The following is a 21,038-nucleotide window of genomic DNA, read 5'->3' on the forward strand; positions in this document are numbered from 1 at the left end:
AAATTGCTTATAAACAAAAAACAGAACAACACAGCTCTCTGTTCAGCTTTTTACACGTTCTGAGGCTATCCTGTTAACCACAGAAATATATAAATATATAAATATGTGTTTAAAATGCACAAAAACACATAATATATCTTATATTTTGTGAAACACATTTATTAAAACAGAAAGAGAGAACAGGAAGTGGCACAGTCAGGGCACTGCTGCCCTCTTGTGGGAAAAACAATATTACACCAACTTAGTACAGTTTCCTTTACTAATGCATAAAAAATACTAATTAAAAGATAGAAATAATTACCTTAATTTACATAAATATTATCAGCCCTTAATTATTTCGTGATTTAAGAATAAAGTTTTAAGATAAAAGTTCTCAAAGGTCTTTTTGCAGTATGTCCTGCAACATAGCAGTTGTAATGCTAAAACTACTATACTACTATTATAACTATACTACTTTTATTACTATACTGTATGTATTACTGTACTACTGTTATTACTTTACAATAGTTATTGCCATATGTTTTTAATCCCTTTGATGCTGCAAATGCTCTGCAACATTGTAACATTGTAACAACGTTTTCCCTTAATGTATTACCAAGAGAAAATAAAGGCTGATTGATTGATTGATCAGTGAATAATAAAATATATGGGAAATATACTGTAGAAATTATGTTATAATTTACGTTATCTACGTTAACCGCTAGAGGGAGCCCGAGAGTAAGTCCAAAACGAATGGGGGTGAATGGAGCTAAAACTCAAATTAAAAATAAAACTAAAAATCTTATCCAGGAAATAATTTTAATTTTAGAAAGTAGAATAATATACAGTACCAATCAAAAGTTTAGACAGCTTAATTTCAATTTTTTTCATTATTTTAAAATGTTCCGCACTGTAGATTAATACTAAACTCATCCAAGTTTAAAGAAAAACATGGAATAATTTATTAAACAAAAAATTGTTAAACAAACCAAAATATGTTTTTATATTTTAGATTCTTTAAAGTATCTCCTCTTGTTTTGATGATCAGTTTTGATCATCTCTGCTGGAATTCAGGCTTTCAGTAAACAGATTTAATAGATAATAGATTTAGTTATCAGATAATCACAGATTTAAAACAAGATCATCAATAAAATAAAGGGCAGTGAGACTGCAGGAAATATAAAAAATAAAAGAAAAAATAATTACCATTTATAATATTTAACAAAAAATTACAACACACCGTTAAAAAGCCGACAAAAAAAAGCTGATCCTTTTTAAATCTAGTAAATCTAGTGTTAAAATGAATGCTTTAACTTGCGTAAGATCAAAAAAAAAATTGTACATAGGATATGTCAATATGGATTAAACCAAACACATTTTCAGTTAAAGCTGTAATTAAAATATATATATATATATTTTTTTTTTACGATTTTTTTTATTTTATAACAGAAGCTACAATAATAATAATAATAATAATAATAATAATAATAATAATAATAATAATAATATACCAAAATATAGCAGAAAATCATATGACAATTTAATATATATATTTTTTTTAAACATTTAAACAAGTGAAAAAAAAACTTGAATTGGAAACTGTATCTGATTTTTCTAATAGAATTCTCTATCTCTTTTTCTATCTTTATTTTAACTATATTTTATTAAAAATAAAGGCTTTTTAAAATATCTTTAAAACAATGGCTGTCATAAATGCATAAATGCGCCTCTCAGCCAATCACAGCGCGTGTTTATCGTGACGTATCATTAAATTCTTCGCTGGATGATATCAGCGGATATTGGTTGGCCCCGCCCCCCTGAGCGCGAGCGGCACTGCTGACTGCCAGAGCCTACTAAACACAACACCAGCCGTGCACCAATCAGGAGCGTGTAGAGGCGGGCTTAGGCCTAAACCCCGCGCTGCTATTGGTTGAGTCTCGCGTCAGTCAGTCATTGAGAGCAGCGGTAGTCGGTAGAGCTGTAGGCCGAGTAGCGGAGCCGGAGCGCGGGGTGATATCAGCGCTGTAACCGCGAGCGGAGCGCGAGCTGCGGAGGATTCACCGCATCATCACTGTGAGTACCTGTTTACCGAGCCGCTGCGGGGCGGGCAGTGCGGGGCCTGCGGGGGAAATGCGGGAAAAACACGCAGAAACAGGCTGTGTCTGGATGTACTGGTCTCTATGGGGTGGAAAAGACCCGGATGGTCACAAGACGGTCCTGTGATGAAGAGAAGGAGGAGGAGGAGGATAATGGTGATGAAGAAGAAAAACATTAATTCTGTTTTATATAACTGTAAAACATGTTTAGATACAGATAGAATTAACTAAGCAAACGGCTAAGAGCCTCCTATTGGATAATCACTGCGGTGATGATTATGTTTCATCTGGCAATAAGTTTAAATAACCCTAACTGATGCACGGAGTAGCTTCTTTTCTATAATCAATTATGTAGTCTAAAAAAACTTTAGAATCTAAACAAACTACACTGTAGTTATAGTAATGCGAGAATCAATGAGAGTTCAGATGGATAACCAGATATGTCTTAGATATGTCTTTACATATATAGGGCTATACAACCATAGGGCTTCACATCTATAAGGCTATTCATCTATTAGGGCTGTCCATCTATAGGTCTTTACATCTATTGGGTTATATATCTACTGGGCTGTCCATCTACTGGGCTGTCCATCTACTGGGCTATCCATCTATAAGACTATCCATCTATAGATCTTTACATCTATAGGGTTGTCCTTCTATAAGGCTGTCCATCTTAAGGGTTCTATATCTACATGACTTTATATCTATAGGTCTTTCCATCTACATGGCTAGTCCATCTATGTCTTTCCATCTTTAGGGCTACACATCTTTAGGGCTGTCCATCTATAGGTCTTTCCATCTATAGGTCTTTCCATCTATAGGTCTTTCCATCTATAGGTCTTTCCATCTATTGGGTTATGCATCTATAGGGCTGTCCATCTATAAGGCTGTCTATCTATTGGGTTATACATCTATAGGGCTATTCATCTATTGGGGCTGCCCATCCATAGGACTGCCCTTCTATAAGGCTGTCCTTCTATAGGACTGTCCATTTATAAGACTATCAATTTCTAGATCTTTACATCTATAGGGTTGTCCTTCTATAAGGCTGTCCATCTTAAGGGTTCTATATCTACAGGGCTTTCTATCTATAGGTATTTCCATCTACATGGCTAGTCCATCTATGTCTTTCCATCTATAGGGCTATGCATCTACTGGGCTGTGCATCTATAGGGCTACATATCTATAAGGCTATTAATCTATAGGGCTATGCATCTATAGGGCTGTCCATCTATCAGGCATAACAGCATTAGAAGAAATGCTATTCTATATATGTGTTTATACTGGATTATCCATATCCTGGAGGAAGACCAGTATTACCAGTTTGTTGACACACTTTCTGACCTCACTGATGCTCTTGTGGCTGAATACAATCAAATCCCCACAGCAGTGCTGCTCCAACATATAGTAGAATGTCTTAATTCTCAGGAGAGACAGTTACTCCAATAATTTTTTTACTTTTGTTCATATCGTTTAGAGGGGGCTGGTAGATTTTAATAAATACTGTATACTATTAATTTTAGAAGTGAAACGAAAACACTGTGTAGTCTTAATTTTAATTCTAGTAAAAATGTTGTATAGTATTTATTTTAATAAAAGATACTGTAACTGTATATTTTTATATTTTATTCATAATACAGTATAGTTTTAATTTTAATCATAACACTCTATAGTTTTAATTTTAATCATAACACTCTATAGTTTTAATTTTAATCATAATACTGTATAGTTTTAATTTTAAAGAAAAAATATGTCTAGTTTTAAATTTAATCATAATACTGTATAGTTTTAAATGTAATTGTAATACTTTATAGTTTTAACTTTAATGTAAAATACTGTATTGTTTTCATTTTTATGTAAAATACTCTATAGTTTTAATTTATAAATAGTATTCAGTTACGTACGGCAGGTGTTTCCATTAAAGTGGCCAGTGTTAGTACAGGTAAGCTGTGTAATGCAGGCTGTGCTGGTGTGGTTTACGGTCTCTGGGCTGTGGGAGTATAGAGGGTATTCAGCTGGTTGGTAACAGGATGCTGTTGAATAGTAAACGAGGTGCTATCGGGTTCCGGCGGAGACGGTTCTCCAGCTGCTGTCCTGAATATAAAGCACCAGGGGGACATTTATATCCACAGTTATTGTAGCTGAGTCTCCTTCCTGTGTGTGTCTCTCAGTGTGTCTTTGCTATCGTAACGACAGGAAAAGTACACATTGCTCGAATTGAAATGAGCAAAAGTCAGGTACTAATTCTCTCATAAGTAGTCATGGGTGTGTTTAATCATGTTTTGGGCGTAACGTGAAATAATAAACCAATCAGAGTGTCTCTTGCTCATCATTCCCTTTAAGAGTAGAACCAGATGAGCTCTGACTTTGGCGGATTGCTATTTTAACGGTGCAGGTACGGGAAGCTCATTTACGGGAACAGCAATGTTATTTTATTTACTATTCTGTTTATTGTTGATGTAAAAGTTGAGTTTGTGCTGCTGCCTTGCCAAGATAGTAATGAACGTCTGACTGTTGACTGGTGTAAGGGTTTTATTCAGTCAGTGGAGCGCCTGTGTTTTCTGTTACTAAAAAAAACAAGTAAAACTTTCCAGAACACCAGGAACGCCCATCAGTGTAGATATATTCAGAAGCTCTTCTGCTGTTTAAACCAGGCAGGAGGAAGAAGGAGTGAAAATAGACTGTTGGAGGGGTGTAAGATAGCAATTAGCATTACAACGCACCTTGCACAGGGTGCCATACGTTAAATTAAAGCGTCAGTCAGTAAGTTTGAGGTGTTTGGGGATTTGGAGCCCTCTCTGGTGAGAATGTGTAATTACACAGAGCATTTGGAAGAGTACTATTAATTTTGTTCATTTTTAAAAAAAATTCATCCATCAAACCTACCAGAACATGAATTAGACGTTGCATTATTTACAATATTTTAGCCCCTCCCACCTCAGGAACACTCCTGCTTTTAATTTTAAACAATAAATCTTAAGCACTGCTGCTTTTAAATGTATAATCATGTTTATTTTGTTGTGTTTTTATTTATTTTAAGGCCAGTAATCTCTGTGAAGATGATCCACAGCCTGTTCCTGGTGAACTCCACGGGGGATATCTTCCTGGAGAAGCACTGGAAGAGCGTGGTGAGCCGCTCGGTCTGTGATTATTTCTTCGAGGCTCAGGAACGCGCCACGGAGCCGGAGAACGTCCCGCCGGTGATCCCCACGCCCCACCACTACCTCATCAGCGTCCTGCGCCACCGCATTTACTTCGTAGCCGTGATTCAGAGCGAGGTCCCGCCCCTGTTCGTCATCGAGTTCCTGCACCGCGTCGTCGACACCTTCCAGGTTCCCGATCTGATTATAGATATCAATATAACTGATGTTTAAATAAAGAAATACTGTATAGAATTAATTTTAATAAAAGATACTGTACATTTTTTTATTTTTTAATTATAGTACTTTATAGTTTAATCTTAATACCAAATACTATATGGTTTTGATTTTAATACAAAATACTATGTAGTATTCATTTAAATACAAAACACTGAATAGTTTTAATTTAAAAGTAAAAAAAAAATACTTTATGATATTTTAATTTTAAAAATAAGTAAATACTTTATAGTTTAGTTTTAATGTAAAATACTGTATAGTTTTAATTTGAATGCAATATACTGCATCGTTTTATTTTTTTATGAAAAATATTGTGTAGTTTTAATTTTAAAAGTAAAGAAAATACTGTATGATATTTTTTTATGAAAACAAATTATAAATACTTTGTAGTTTTACTTTATTAGGACATATTTTATAGTTTTAATTTTAATAGGAAATACTTTGTAGTTTTATTTTTAATAGGAAGTACTGAATAGTATTAATTTTAAAGCAAAATACCATATAGTTTTAATTTTAATACAAAAATCTGTATAGTATTAATTTTAAGGCAAAATTCTGCATAGATTTAATTTTAAAAGTAAAAAAATACTGTATGATATTTTAATTTAAAAAATAAGTAAATACTTTATAGTTTTAATTTTAATGGGAAATACTGCATAGTTTAATTTTAATAAAAGAAAAGAAATACTTTGATATTTTGATTTAAAAAATAAAAAAATACTTTAGTTTTATTTTATTAGGACATACTTTATAGTTTTAATTTAATAGGAAATACTTTGTAGTTTTATTTTTAATGGGAATTACTGAATAGTTTTAATTTTAAAGAAAATACCATATAGTTTTCATTTTAATACAAAAATCTGTATAGTATTAATTTTAATGCAAAATTCTGTATAGTTTTGATTTTAATGAAACATACTATATAGCTTTAATTTTAATGTAAAATACTGTATAGTTGAAATTTTAGTACAAGTACTATGTAGTATTAATTTTAATACAAAAACCTGTATAGTTTTAATTTTATTAAATAACACCGTATAGTTTTAATTTTAATTATATTACTGTATACTTTAAATTTTAATACAAATTCAATTTCATACTAATCTTAATACAAACTACTGTATAGTTTAAATTTTACATATTACATATTAAATATTACATTTGTGATAAATTTTACATCAATTGCAGTATCTGCATGATTACAGTAATATATGATATGGATATATATTGTTTTTCTTTATTTATAATTGTAATTTTAAAAGTAAATGAAATACTGTATAATATTTTAATTAAAACTGTGTAAATACTGTGTAATTTGATCTCAGGATTATTTTGGCGTGTGTACTGAAGCTGCTATAAAGGATAATGTGGTGGTGGTGTACGAGCTGCTGGAGGAGATGCTGGATAACGGATTTCCTCTCGCCACCGAATCAAACATCCTAAAAGAGCTGATCAAACCCCCCACCATCCTCCGTACCGTCGTCAACACCATCACAGGTACCCACCATACACCCTCACACACACCTCACACACACCTACACTCCTGCCTGGTTTAAACAGCAGCAGATCTTCTGAATATATCTACACTGATGGGCGTGGTGTTCTGGAAATGAGGTGTGTTCAGGTACATTTCTGGAGTTTTATCTTGTTTATCTTGGTAACAGAAAACACAGGAGCTCCACTGACTGAATACAACCTAGACAGACGCCAACAGTCAGACGTTCATCGCTATCTCGGTAACACAGGCGCCGTGCCGAGCCGAGCGTACACCCCCACTTACTACACACACATGAACACACAGCAGCACAAACCCAACTTTTACATCAACAATAAACAGAATAGTAAATAAAATAACATTGCTGTTCCCGTAAATGAGCTGCTGGAGCTCCTTCACAGCGTCAACCAGCAGCTCAGTTTCCTCTGCTGAGAAGAGTTTGTTGAACACGTCCAGGTAGCTGCACCGTTACAATAGCAATCCACCAGTAGTACATGACTCTCAAGGTGTACTTTTCCTGTCGTTATGATAGCAAAGACACACTGACAGTGGAAAATTAATTAAAATTGTTAATGCTATTTGTTTGTGTGTGTTTTTTCTGTTTAAATCAGGAGGTACTAATGTTGGTGAGCAGCTCCCCACGGGTCAGCTCTCTGTAGTTCCCTGGAGACGCACTGGAGTTAAATACACCAATAACGAGGCTTACTTCGACGTGGTGGAGGAGATTGATGCCATCATCGACAAATCAGGTACGTCCCCTTTTTTTTTACCGCGAATTAAATACTAAAAATTAAATACAGTGGTTTTTTTTCCCTTTACCTGCTTAAACTGCACTAATAACACTTTCTATAATAAAAGTGTGCTTTTTTACAGTACTTTTTCACAGAGGAAATCAACAATATTATATTAAATTTATTCATATACCACTTTTTATCACTGATGTTGTCGCAAAACAACTTTAGAGAAAAGTGCTTGCAGCTCAGAAAATCAGACCAAACAATAAAGAAACAATACAGAACCTCCAGTGATCAGCAGAGGCAAGAAAAAAACCCTTTTTCTGACACGCCCAGCTAGCGTTTCCACTGTGCCTTTAGCTTTAAACTTGTGAATTATGCCTTTAGTTGTGTTTTTTTATGCTTAATGTCCTTTTTATCTTTTTATACCACCTCTCTAGACTTTTTGGACCATTCCCTGGACTTGCACTAAGGCTAGGTGCAGCAGCATTAGCCTTACAACCTTAGCTTGGTTAGCACTATACTGAAGAACCTATACTGAGTGTTTTGGTAAGCCAGAGCAATATTAGCTAGCTAGCTTGTGTTAACACAGTAAACCTGCAGACTACAGTCTGATATACTCACCTCTGAATGGTGAAAGAGCTAGCAATTAGCGCTGTTAGCGGGTTTTGCTAATGCTGCTCCACCAGTGCTAGCCAGGGTTAGCAGGAAGCTACAGGCTGATAATAATCACCTCTGAACTGTAAAAGAGCTAGCACTTAGCGCAGTTAGCGAGTAATGCTAATGCTGTTCCACCACACCAGTGTTACCCGGGGTTAGCAGCAGGCTACAGGTCGATAATAATCACCTCTAAGCGGTGAAAGAGCTAGCGCTTAGCGCAGTTGGCGAGTAATGCTAATGCTGCTCCACCAGTGCCAGCCAGGGTTAGAAGCAGGCTACAGGCTGATAATACTCACCTCTGAACGGTGAAAAAGCTAGAGCTTAGCACAGTTAGCAGCTAATGCTGCTTCACCAGTGCCAGCCAGGGGTTAGCAGCAGGCTACAGGCCGATAATACTCACCTCTGAACGGTGAAAGAGCTAGTGCAGTTAGCGCAGTTAGCGAGTAATGCTAATGCTGCTCCTCCACACCAGTGTTACCCGGGGTTAGCAGCAGGCTGATAACAGAATGATAATACTTACCTGAATAAAGAAAGAGTTATTGCTTAGCACAGTTAGCGGCTAATGCTAATACTGCTAAACTGAAACTCCTGTATGACTCTTTACTGTCTTTACTGCTCCTGACTGATTCATACATAAGGAAGATTTTTGGGGAAATTAAAGGATTTTTAATATATTTATAATGCTAAAAATACGATGCTATTACTATAAATGCAGGTTCTACCATCACAGCAGAGATCCAGGGGGTTATTGATGCGTGTGTGAAGCTGACGGGAATGCCTGATCTAACCCTGTCATTTATGGTGAGTCTGATTTTAGTCTGATCTCTCAAAACATTTAACAGTTAAAAGTCCAGATTAGACACTGATTTTTGGGTTTTTATTGGCTGTGAGCTTAATAATCATCAAAAATAGAAGAAATAAAGTCTTAAAATAATATAGAGTTTCACATTTTGAAATAAAGTAAATTTTCAACGATATTTTTGAATATTTTGAGATGCAATAGTATACTAGACCACTTAAAAATAGTCTAAAAATGAGTTTCTTTGATTTTATCAAATTGAAAACCTCTGGAATATAATCAAGAGGAAGATGGATGATCACAAACCATCAAACCACCAAACTGAACTGCTTGAATTCTCTTATTTTTACACCAGGAGTAAAGCAGCATAAAGTTATCCAAAAGCAGTGTGTAAGACTGGTGGAGGAGAACATGATGCCAAGATGCATAAAAAAAACTGTGATTAAAAACCAGGATTATTCCACCAAATATTGATTATTTCTGAACTCTTAAAACTTTATGAATATGAACTTGTTTTCTTTGCATTTTTTTTGTTATTTTAGACATTTCATTTAATTTTCTGTAAATAAATGCTCTAAATGAGAATATTTTTATTTGTAATTTGGGAGAAATGTTGTCTGTAGTTTATAGAATAAAACAACAATGTTCATTTTACTCAAACATAAACCTATAAATAGCAAAATCAGAGAAACTGATTCAGAAACTGAAGTGCTCTTTTCATTTTTATGTTATTATTAACTATAAAAGGGTAATATTGCTTTGTTATGCTGATCTATTATCATGATATCAGTAGTATTTAATTATTTTAAATGACAATAAAGTCATTTATCACAATATTTTAAGACAGTATGTCGTTTTTAACCAGTATTATTTATGTAATGTACTTATTTTTAACAGCTTGTTTCACTTTGTTTCCTTCTTCTGCCAATTTAACCCCTCCCCCTTGTTTCCCAGAATCCTCGGCTGCTGGATGATGTGAGTTTCCACCCGTGTGTTCGGTTTAAGCGCTGGGAGGCCGAGCGGATTCTCTCCTTCATCCCTCCGGACGGAAACTTCCGGCTGCTGTCCTATCACGTCAGCTCTCAGAAGTGAGAATATACCCTGTTCCATATCTTATCATAATATTTTTGAATATGGTGATTATTGATATTATACCCTGTAATATGGTGCCATATCACCCACCCCTAATTATCACATCACTTACAGTACTTTTTTACTGTTTTTAATAAAAGAAAAATTCACACTGTTCTCATTTCCCATTATATATCTACTAGAGACAGATTATATCTGTCAAGTATCATTTATTTTACTTTAATCCTGAATATATGGAGATATTTGGAGGAGTGCATTATTATTATTATTATTATTATTATTATTATTATTATTATTATTATTAGTATTATTATTAGTATCATGACTGATCATTCTGGATCATTGTCTAGATTGTGTGGTAGGAGTACGAGAGTGATGATATTGCGTTATGACTCTAGGTGTGTCTTTGCTATCATAACGATGGGAAAAGTACACTTTGCACGGCTCGAAACGCAAAACAAAAGTCATATACTGATTCTGTTAATTAATCATGGGCGTATTAAAAATATTAATATTAAACCAATCAGAGCGTCTCTTGCTCATCATTCTCTTTAAGAGTAGATCAGGTGAGCTCTGTCTTTGGTGGATTGCTATTGTAACGGTGCAGCTACCTGGACGTGTTCAACAAACTCTTCTCAGCAGAGGAAACTGAGCTGCTGGTTGACGCTGTGAAGGAGCTCCAGCAGCTCATTTACGGGAACAGCAATGTTATTTTATTTACTATTCTGTTTATTGTTGATGTAAAAGTTGGGTTTGTGCTGCTGTGTGTTCATGTGTGTGTAATAAGTGGGGGTGTACGCTCGGCTCGGCACGGCGCCTGTGTTACCGAGATAGCAATGAACGTCTGACTGTCGGCGTCTGTCTAGGTTGTATTCAGTCAGTGGAGCTCCTGTGTTTTCTGTTACCAAGATAAACAAGATAAAACTCCAGAAATGTACCTGAACACACCTCATTTCCAGAACACCACTCTCATCAGTGTAGATATATTCAGAAGCTCTGCTGCTGCTGTTTGAATGATGTGGAATGTAGAATGTGTAAAACTAGACTGTTGGTTCTCTAATCGTTGGTGTTTTTCTCTGTGTGTGTTTGGTGTGGTGTTCAGTCTGGTGGCGATTCCGGTGTACGTGAAACACAACATCACGTTCAGGGAGGGCAGCTCTCAGGGTCGGTTTGATCTGACGCTCGGGCCGAAGCAGACGATGGGGAAGGCGGTGGAGTCGGTGCTGGTCAGCAGTCAGCTTCCCCGCGGCGTCCTCAACACCAGCCTCAACCCCTCACAGGGCACCTACACCTTCGACCCCGTCACCAAGGTACTGCACTGCATACTGTATATTCTGTATTTTTCACAGTATAAGCTGCATTTAAATTCTTTAATTTTCCCAAAAATCATCAGAGCTCCTTAGAGCTGGGCGATTAATCGAATTAAATCAGATTAAATTGCAATTTAAAGGTAAGTACAACGTGTTTTTATCTCTGACTTTTAATTTTCACCACCGACACTCCCCTGTGGGCTCCTGTACTTCAAAATGAGCTTAGCCCCTCCCCTTTTGAGGGTGTGGTTATTTATTAATTTTTTTTTTTTAAGTTTGAGGGTGCATTGTCTCAGTCCCTAAACCTAAATGTTGGAGAAAGCTTGTTTGCTTGTTTCTGGTTGGACTTTAACCAAAAAAAGGGGTTATTTAAATGAAAAAATAATAAAGAACTAGTTTTTAATCATTCCTTTATCATCTTTAGTTTTAGTGATTTTTAGTAGGGGGAAAAAAATCTATTTAAATCGAAAATCAAATTCTCTAGAGCTCCTTATAATCCGGTGCTCCTTATGTATGAATTCTATCAGTCAGGTATTAAGGAGCAGTAAAGACACTCCACTGAAGTACAGAGTTACTACTGGAGCAGTATTAGCATTAGCCGCTAACCACAGCGCTAAGCACTAGCTCTTTTACCATTCAGAGTTGAGTTAAAACAAACTACTAGCTATTAGTGCCCTGGTTGATCGAAACACTCACGGTTCCTCAGTGTAGCACTTTGGAGTGGCGTTGGCCGCTAATGCTAATGCTGCTGCACCCAGCCTTAGTGTAAATCTGTAAATGTAAAGCTTACTGTAAATAAACAGAAGTGCTTTATTCACCCAAATAAACAGTTTTAAAGAGATCCGTCTAAAATGTTTTTTTTTATTTTAAGAATTTTGTTGACTTAGCTTTGCTTAGCTTAGCTTTACAGGTCTCGCCTCCTTTACTGCGCTTTCCGCACTGTTTAACTTGCTATTCTTTGCAAATTGTTTGTGTTTTTTTTCTTTTATTGTATTGTTTTGTGTTATTCAGTTATAATGTCTTTTTCTGTATTATATCTTAAGTTTTTTTTTCCCCTGTAATTTATGATTTCGTATAACTTTTTTTTTTTTAACTTGTTTACATTGAGTCTTAAATCTTTCTGTAAAGCACTAATAAACTTGTCTTTCATGTTCTAACTTGTAAAAAAGAGCTATATGTTACTTTTAAATCAATAATATTTAAATATTTACTCTAAAATTGTGGCTAAATCAAGATTTCTTTGTAAAAAAAAAGAAAGGTTGTGCAGTGTCTAAGTGGAAAATTAACAATTGTTTGTGTGTGTGTGTGTGTGTGTGTGTGTGTGTGTGTTGCAGCTGTTGACGTGGGATGTGGGGAAGATTAACCCCCAGAAGTTGCCCAGTCTGAAGGGCACCATGAGTCTACAGGCCGGAGCCTCTAAACCCGACGAGAACCCGACCATCAACATCCAGTTCAAAATCCAGCAGCTCGCTATCTCAGGTACACACACACACACACACACACACACACACACACACACACACACACACACACACACTCACATATATATATGTATATGTATATGTTAGGGCTGCAGCTATCGATTATTATAGTAATTGAGTTCTCTACTAAAAAAGCAATTCAATTAATCGAGTATTTTTTATCTTCAGAAGAACCAGCTGATGATGTCACTTCCTGTTGTAGATGTGACTTCCTGTCGTAGAATGTTTCAGATGTTTCAAATGGTGTATTTAATGTGTTGCAGTAACAGGACTGACTGAAACCTGAGACACAACTAAAATGTGTATTTTAACTTATATATATAAAATAGATGGGATATGGAAATGTCCCACTGCTCCTGCTTTTCCTCAGTGAGGCCACTTTATTGGAAACACCTACTCTACCATATGCTTTCATTCACTGGGGCCACTTTATTAGAAACACCTCTCGTTTTACCTTGTGCTTCCATTCATTGTGGACACTTTATTGGAAACACCTCCCATCACACTGTAAATACAAGCCCTGTGGCCACTTTATTGGAAACACCTACTCTACCATGTGTTTTCATTTATTGTGGACACTTTATTGGAAACACCTCCCACCACATTGTGCTTCCATTCATTTTGGACACTTTATTAGAATTTGAATAAAATATGATTGATTTTTAGAAAATTATATTTATATATATAGTTGATATTTATATAGTTAGAGAGTGGGGACAGGTAACAAATGCTACTTTTTTTGTGTTCTAAGTAGTTTTTTAGTAATGTTTTTTTATGACATACTTATATCTTATTTCACAAGTAGGTCAAAGTACAAGACACTATTTTTATATTTTTATTACAAAATGTATTTTGTAATAAGTTTTTTTTTTTTTTGCATAATTTTGCATTGCAGTTTTTTTATTTTTATTCCACACTGGAATAAATAGATAAATGTTAATGCAACACTGTAGGATGTTTTTTTAGCACATGATGTGATTAAAGCACTAGGTGGCAGTGTAGTACAGCAGTACAGAGTCAGTGTAATCCTGCAGGTCCGCGGGTTCACATGCTAATAGGGTATTGGCCGGTGTCGGTGTGGCCCGCGGTGCTGGTTGCCCCTGGCGACGTGTTGTATTGTACAGTACCGGTTCTGCTCTTTGTCCCGCAGGTCTGAAGGTAAATCGGTTGGACATGTACGGAGAGAAATACAAACCTTTCAAAGGAATCAAGTATATGACCAAGGCGGGGAAATTCCAGGTCCGGACCTAGAGGTGAACCACCCTGCAGCGCCCGGGCGACCACCTCCACAACACATACACCCCGGGGGGCACGGAGGAGACCGAGGAGGAGGAGGAGCTGAGGGGAGGGGTTATGGGGGTTTAGGGTTTGGTACGTTATGAGTTTGGTACACATTTCAGGAATCTGTATTTCTGTAGTTTTATATCTGTTTCTCTGTATAATTTATATTTTATTATTCTCCTACTTATTTCCACCCTGTTTTTCAGTACTAGTAGATGTTTTCCTGTTGGGCAACATCCTGTGGGCAGTGTCCTGTAGGTGTTGTCCTGTTGGGCAATGTCCTGTGGATGTGGTCCTGTAGTATGACGTCCTGTAACCATTGCTGAAGGACTAGAGGATGATTTACACAACCGGTGCAGTCCTGTCCTGTAGTAGGACATCCTGAAATAAAACGTCCTTTAGGGCAGCATCCTGTAGGTGTTGTCCTGTTGGGTAATGTCCTGTTGATGTCACACTGTTGGTAACGTCCTGTGGATGGCGTCCTGTTGTGTGACATCCTGTAACCATTGCTGAAGGACTAAAGGATGATTTACACAAACTCTGCAGTCCTGCAGATGGTGTCCTGTAGGCATCCTGTAACCATTGCTGAAGGACTAGATGATGATTTACACAAACAAAGCAGTCTTGTGGATGGCGTCCTAAGGGCGGCATCCTGTAGTAGGACATCCTGACATAAAACGTCCTGTAGGGCACCATCCATTAGAACAGCATCCTGTAGAGCGGTGTCCTGTAACCTTTGCTGAAGGACTAGAGGATGATTTACACAAACTGTGCCGTCCTGCGGATGGCTTTCTTTAGGGCGGCGTCCTGTAGTAGTGTATCCTGAAATAAAACGTCCTGTAGGGCGGTGTCCTGTAGAGCGGCATGCTGTAACCATTGCTGAAGGACTAGAGGATGACTAACACAAACTCTGGAGTCCTGTAGCCAGTGTCCTGTAGGCAGCATCCTGTGGGTCCTGAGTATTTAAGAACAAGGTAAAAATAAGGAGGAGAATAATAAAGTATAAATTATACAGAGAAACAGAAATACAGTCTATAATATATTATTTTATATAATAGAAATACAGAGTGTCCTGTATGATCTGAGCTGTATATAGTAAAGCTCCTGCTGGTATGATTTTATGTTGATATGATATCAGGACGTTCTATCAGAAGATCCTGCAGGTTTAACATTCCTTTAGAACCGGCTCAGCCCGAGTTCCTCATTCCTCATTTACTCTTTATTATACTTTATTTTATTTTATTTCTCTCCGTTTATTAGATAATCCCTCTCTTTTAAACAGCCCCAAAACACACATTCCATTTTACAAAATTTAGGACTAGTATAATAAAATATTAAGGCAAGACAAATTTATTAGTATAACACCTTCAGATTTAAGAATCAACATTTGATTCAGGTGAGTTTAAAAGTAATGGCTCATTTAAAACAGAATTAAAATGAATAAAATTAGAATATAAGAAATACATTTAAGATCTAATACAAAATAATGTTAAAAGAAAGTTGCAAGACATTTAAGACATTTTACATTAATAATAGTTGTTGATTGTAATAAACATTCTTTTTGTCCTTTTGTTTTTTGACTTACTTTCTCTTGCACCAGGCAGCTTTGACCAATCAAAGAAGACAAAATGCTAACGTGGGTTACTGTGGCGCATTTTGTCGCATTTATTTTATTGCCTGTGTGAAAACAAACCAAACAGAGCAAGAAAAATCACCAAGTTTCAGATCTCAAATAATGCAAAGAAAACAAGTTCATATTCATAAAGTTTTAAGAGTTCAGAAATAATCAATATTTGGTGGAATAATCCTGGTTTTTAATCATTTTTTTCATGCATCATGTTTTTGGCATCATGTCCTCCTCCACCAGTCTTACACACTGCTTTTGGATAACTTTATGCTGCTTTACTCCTGGTGCAAAAATTCAAGCAGTTCAGTTTGGTGGTTTGATGGTTTGTGATCATCCATCTTCCTCTTGATTATATTCCAGAGGTTTTTAATTTGGTAAATTTAAAGAAACCACAAGCTGACACCTTATTACAAAGGTATGTTTGCAGACAAATTGGAGAACAAAACACCTGAAACACTTAATCACTTCATATCCTCACTGGCAAAAAAAATATTCATTGAAATTGAGCAGATAAAATATGAAATATCTTGGTTTTATACTGTCTGTAGTTAAATAAAATGTAAAGTAAATGTAAGAGACATATAAAGTTGTATTGTTTTACTAATACTACTATTAATATTATTATTATTACTAGTATTATTATTATTATTATTATTTCACTTAGAATGGATGTGTACCTACATGGCGTACCTAAAACACCTCTCTGAAACCCTTCCTCTTGACTGATTGGTGGAAATCTGAGGTCCAGGTTTAGTATTTTAGGTGATCGGGACCAAAAGAGGAGATTGATTCCAAAGTCTGTCAGTGGATAAATTGTGATTACTTATGTTTACGTGTTTATTTATTTTTCGCAGTTATGCACCATGTGTGTGTAGAATCCGTTTGCATCCGTTTGTTTTTGATGAAGATGATGATGATGAAGCTCTTAATTGTTTTTCCTCTTTGTTTTCAAATGGTTTTACAAAATGCTCCAGAATAAAAAAGACCTGAAATCAGTTTCTCTTGTCTGATCTTTCATGAATAAACTAACTTCAGGTTCAAGGATTGTTTAAGTGAAACTTTTACCACATTTTTTTACGTTTTTTTTTTTTTTTTTACTGTATGGGCAAAAGTATTGGGAGAAACCTTTGAATTGTTAAAGTACACAGCAGGATTTGCCAGCAGACATCTTCTGAGGGAGGGATCTATACCTAATGTCTCAAGCGAGTCAAATGAAAAGATACCCTTTGTTTTTAGGTTTAAACAAGACTTACCATGCAAAACTCACAAGCAATCAGCTGAAAGAGTTTGATGTCGGGAATCATTTGCTTTTAAAAGTCGTTTGTTTGGATGCTCCTCCCTTATTGTGATGTCACAATAAGGAAACCTGCATAGAACCACACTGGCTCCACCTCTCACCCGTCAACCCCCTACCAGAGCCCCGCCCACTAGATCAGTTGAAGAAACTTCAATTTCTTCTACTCTGCTGATTGTGAGAAACTCAGACAGTACACAGCAGGATTTGCAAGCATACTTTTTCTGAGGGAGGGATCTGTACCTACTGTCCAAGGCAAGTCAAACGAAAAGATATCCTGTGTTTTCAGGGTTCTAGGTTTAAAGGGGACTTACTATGTAAAACTCACAATCACAAAAAAATCCATTCATCAGCTGAAAGAGTTTGGTGTCAGGAATCATTATTTGCTTCTATGAGCCGTTTGTTTGGATGCTCCTCCCTTATTGTGATGTCACAATAAGGAAACCTGCATAGAACCACCCTGGCCCCACCCTTCACCTGTCAACCCCTACCAGAGCCCCGCCCACTCGATCAGTTGAAGAAATGTTTCCATTTGGGTTTGCTGGATTTAGCAGGATTAGCCATCAGACTTCTTCTGAGGGAGGGATCTGTTCCTACTGTCCGAGGTGAGTCAGTAGATGAGGGAGATGTTGTAAGAACTTTCGAACAATGATGAGCTTTGTGCTTTTGTCAAAAAGTTAAGCATAAACTAGGTTGTTTATGTGGTAAACACTTAACATGTTTACCAGTAACAACGTATATTTATAAAAGTGTCAAAGCCTTTAAACGACCCTTCCTAAAAGGGTCTAAAACTGGTAAGAATAGAGCTGTTGAGATCTTTATTTTTATGTTAAGAGTGATTTTGTGCAAAGAGCTTCATGAACATGTTTTGTGTATAGAACATAGACCTATTATAAATTACGAGGTATATTATGTCCTAATAATACGTTTTAAAAACATGTTATTGAGTTGTACTGGTTTGTAAATTAATTTAACATGATAATACAAATTAAAATCACTTTTTAGAAAGTTTTTTCAATGTTTTAAAAACATACCATATGCTGGTCCATTAGAAGTAACTAGTAAACCAATTTAACCCACAGTGTTTTGAGGTGTTTAACTCTTCTTCAGCTTCAACCTGGTGTTGTAAACACCAAAGTTTAACCCTCTTACTCCAGTTTAACTCTTTAACTCCGTTCCACAGTTTCCTGCAAACCCTCTCAACAACCAACAACCCCCCTCCAGTTCCACCAGTTCCTCTCCCAGTTCCCCTCCCCCTCCCCTCTCTTTCTTTTTTTTTCCTTTCTTTCTTTTTTTTTGTCTTTTAACTCTTCAGGCATCCAAACAAGACGTTGCAACTTTTTAACCCCCTCCCTTCCACCACCAATTCCATTCACTCCTTCCACAGTCCTGCAGAGTCACGCCTAGCTTTACTCCACTCCAGTAGGACCAGCAACACCAGCACCAGCACCAGTAGCAGCTCTGCAGACCTACCAGCTATATATAGTGTACAGTGTAGCTACTTTTGTTTTGGAGCACGTGCGTGCGTGCACACGTTCTGTGGGAGTTGCATTTATTTTTAAAAGGGTCAATCGCTTCTGATCTGTCTTATTTTTTTGTGTCGCTTCTGTCCTCGTGCGTCGTCTGAAGTGCTCGGGGATGTCCACGTTGCGGAGGGGAACTCCTTTCATCTCGGTAAGTTACAAAGTTACAGGTTTTGTCGCTGCGCTCGCGGCGTTTTCTCTGATTGAGCGATTAAAGCAATTAAATAGCGATTGAAGGAAAAAACAATTAGCGGTAATGCGTAAATGGAATGCATTCACCCCAATACACACCCCAGTGCGTGCCAACTCACTCTTTTGAGCTCGTGCATGCACCCCCATGCTGTTTTCTGTTTGTGTGTGCGCCCGCGTGCGTTTGTAGATAGTGTAAATGGTGGTAAATGGTGTGTATTGGCCTTTATCAGTGACATGCACCCCTGCGGCTATACAGTAATGGTTTTGGGGAGGGAGGGGGGTCTTGTTTTCTGTTATTTTTTGGGGTGGGGGGTGCATGGGAGGTGTTGGCATGGGTGTCTATCTTCTCACCTTCCCATCCACCCACCCGTGCGCGCGGTGAAAGCCCGTAAACAGTAGTTAGCAGTGCTGCTGTAATCTGCCACATCACACCGCAGGAGTTAAAGCCCCTGGTCCTAACCCCCCGGTGTGGTGGCTGTAGGCCACGTGCTCGCAAGCTGCATTATCACTTTCGTACCGCGTGCATGGGAGCATGATTAGCACTGGGCTGGTTGTAAAGTATCTATAGGTATGCTACACACATGACCCTTTAACATGGAAACACAAGGAGGGAAATTCCCCACATGCTACAGAAATAAATATAGTAGTAGCACGTGCTGATCATAACATGCGGCAGTATCCTAATATAGTGCATGCATGCTCTGAGTGTTTGAGGAGGTGTAGTGGTGAACTGGTGGTGGTGGGGGTTTGTATTAAAGTCCAGCTCTGAGAAGGAACTGAGGAATGCACACTACTACTACAGCACTACAGGGGGGAGTAGTGGTGGAGGAGGGGTTGGTGTGGTAGTCATGGGTTCATTTCCAGACTCGGGTGTGCTAGTTTTAGGGGCTAGATTCAATGAGCATTGTTGTTTTATTCTATAAACTATGGACAAAATTTCCCTCAAATTCCAAATAAAAATATTCTCATTTAGAGCATTTATTTACAGAAAATGAGAAATGACTGAAATAACAAAAAAGATGCAGAGCTTTCAGACCTCAAATAATGCAAAGAAAACAAGTTCATATTCATAAAGTTTTAAGAGTTCAGAAATCAATATTTGGTGGAATAACCCTGGTTTTTAATCATTTTTTTCATGCATCATGTTTTTGGCATCATGTTCTCCTCCACCAGTCTAACACACTGCTTTTGGATAACTTTATGCTGCTTTACTCCTGGTGTAAAAATTCAAGCAGTTCAGTTTGGTGGTTTGATGGTTTGTGATCATCCATCTTCCTCTTGATTATAATCCAGAGATTTTCAATTTGGTAAAATCAAAGAAACTCAGCATTTGTTAAGTGGTCTCTTATTTTTTTATTTCCAGAGCTGTAGTCAAACATCAATTTAAAAATGGTAAATATTTCACTTTAAAATACTGTAAATAATGATTATTATAATTGTATGCCAAGGTAATGATCAATATCGGTTCCTAATAATTATATGGGAATCATTTAGTTTATCATGTATTGTGGTGTCCCACTGGGTTTAGATTTAGGGCCTATGGAATTGATAGTAATTATTATATTAATGTAGTTATAAGAGGAAAGAAAAGTGTGGAATTTGGAATGATGCTGAATCTCCGTCAGTTTTTTTTAGTCTAATTAATTTAGGTGTTTTTCATACATTTTCATACAAATGTTTTTAATAAATCAAATGCATTTTACATAACAATAATAATAATAATAAATATGGTACCACTATTGTCAAACTCTTTTTTTATGCCATTTTCATGCATTTTCAAAGTTCAGTATTTATAAATACATTTTTCATATATTTCTTTTCCATATAGGCATGTAGATGTTATAGCATGAGTGCAGCAGTATTGTGAAGTGTAATAAAGCCAGTATAAGCCAGTGAATAGCTTTATAAACTATATGTTATGGCATCCTGTGGATGTCATCCTGTGGGCAGCATCCTGTGGTTGGTGTCCTGTGGGCAGCATCCTGTGGTTGGTGTCCTGCGGGCAGCGTCCTGTGGATGTCGTCTTGCGGGCAGCATCCTGTGGATGTCGTCCTGCAGGCAGCACCTTTTAAATGTCGTCCTGGGGCAGCGTCCTGTG

At 36.7% G+C, this 21,038-nt stretch overlaps 2 protein-coding genes across 2 annotated transcripts in view; both read left to right on the forward strand.

Moving 5' to 3' along the window:
* The first annotated feature begins 1,920 nt into the window (after positions 1 to 1,920).
* On the forward strand, positions 1,921 to 16,926 carry ap3m2 (adaptor related protein complex 3 subunit mu 2). Its single transcript, XM_022664704.2, has 9 exons — positions 1,921 to 2,052; positions 5,116 to 5,407; positions 6,778 to 6,949; positions 7,559 to 7,696; positions 9,057 to 9,142; positions 10,095 to 10,228; positions 11,335 to 11,542; positions 12,877 to 13,021; positions 14,174 to 16,926. The coding sequence occupies exons 2-9, from the start codon at positions 5,135 to 5,137 to the stop codon at positions 14,272 to 14,274; spliced, it is 1,257 nt and encodes a 418-aa protein (XP_022520425.1). The 5' UTR covers positions 1,921 to 2,052; positions 5,116 to 5,134; the 3' UTR covers positions 14,275 to 16,926.
* Positions 16,927 to 18,645: 1,719 nt separating this feature from the next.
* The window catches only part of tet3 (tet methylcytosine dioxygenase 3), a 75,423-nt gene continuing 73,030 nt past the window's right edge, over positions 18,646 to 21,038 (forward strand). Inside the window, exon 1 of the mRNA XM_022664714.2 lies at positions 18,646 to 18,899. The gene's annotated coding sequence lies outside the window, so the exon portion shown is untranslated. The remainder of the gene's footprint in view (positions 18,900 to 21,038) is intronic.

This window comes from Astyanax mexicanus, chromosome 22, assembly GCF_023375975.1.
Source record: "Astyanax mexicanus isolate ESR-SI-001 chromosome 22, AstMex3_surface, whole genome shotgun sequence".
NCBI classification, from domain to species: Eukaryota; Metazoa; Chordata; class Actinopteri; order Characiformes; family Acestrorhamphidae; genus Astyanax; species Astyanax mexicanus.

Bases quoted from the DNA above. Each gene is read 5' to 3' on its own strand.
- ap3m2 (XM_022664704.2), top strand. From the start codon at position 5,135: ATGATCCACAGCCTGTTCCTGGTGAACTCCACGGGGGATATCTTCCTG. The intron at 5,408-6,777 runs GTTCCCGATCTG...ATTTGATCTCAG, and splicing joins GCGTCGTCGACACCTTCCAG to GATTATTTTGGCGTGTGTAC. The intron at 10,229-11,334 runs GTGAGAATATAC...TGTGGTGTTCAG, and splicing joins TATCACGTCAGCTCTCAGAA to TCTGGTGGCGATTCCGGTGT.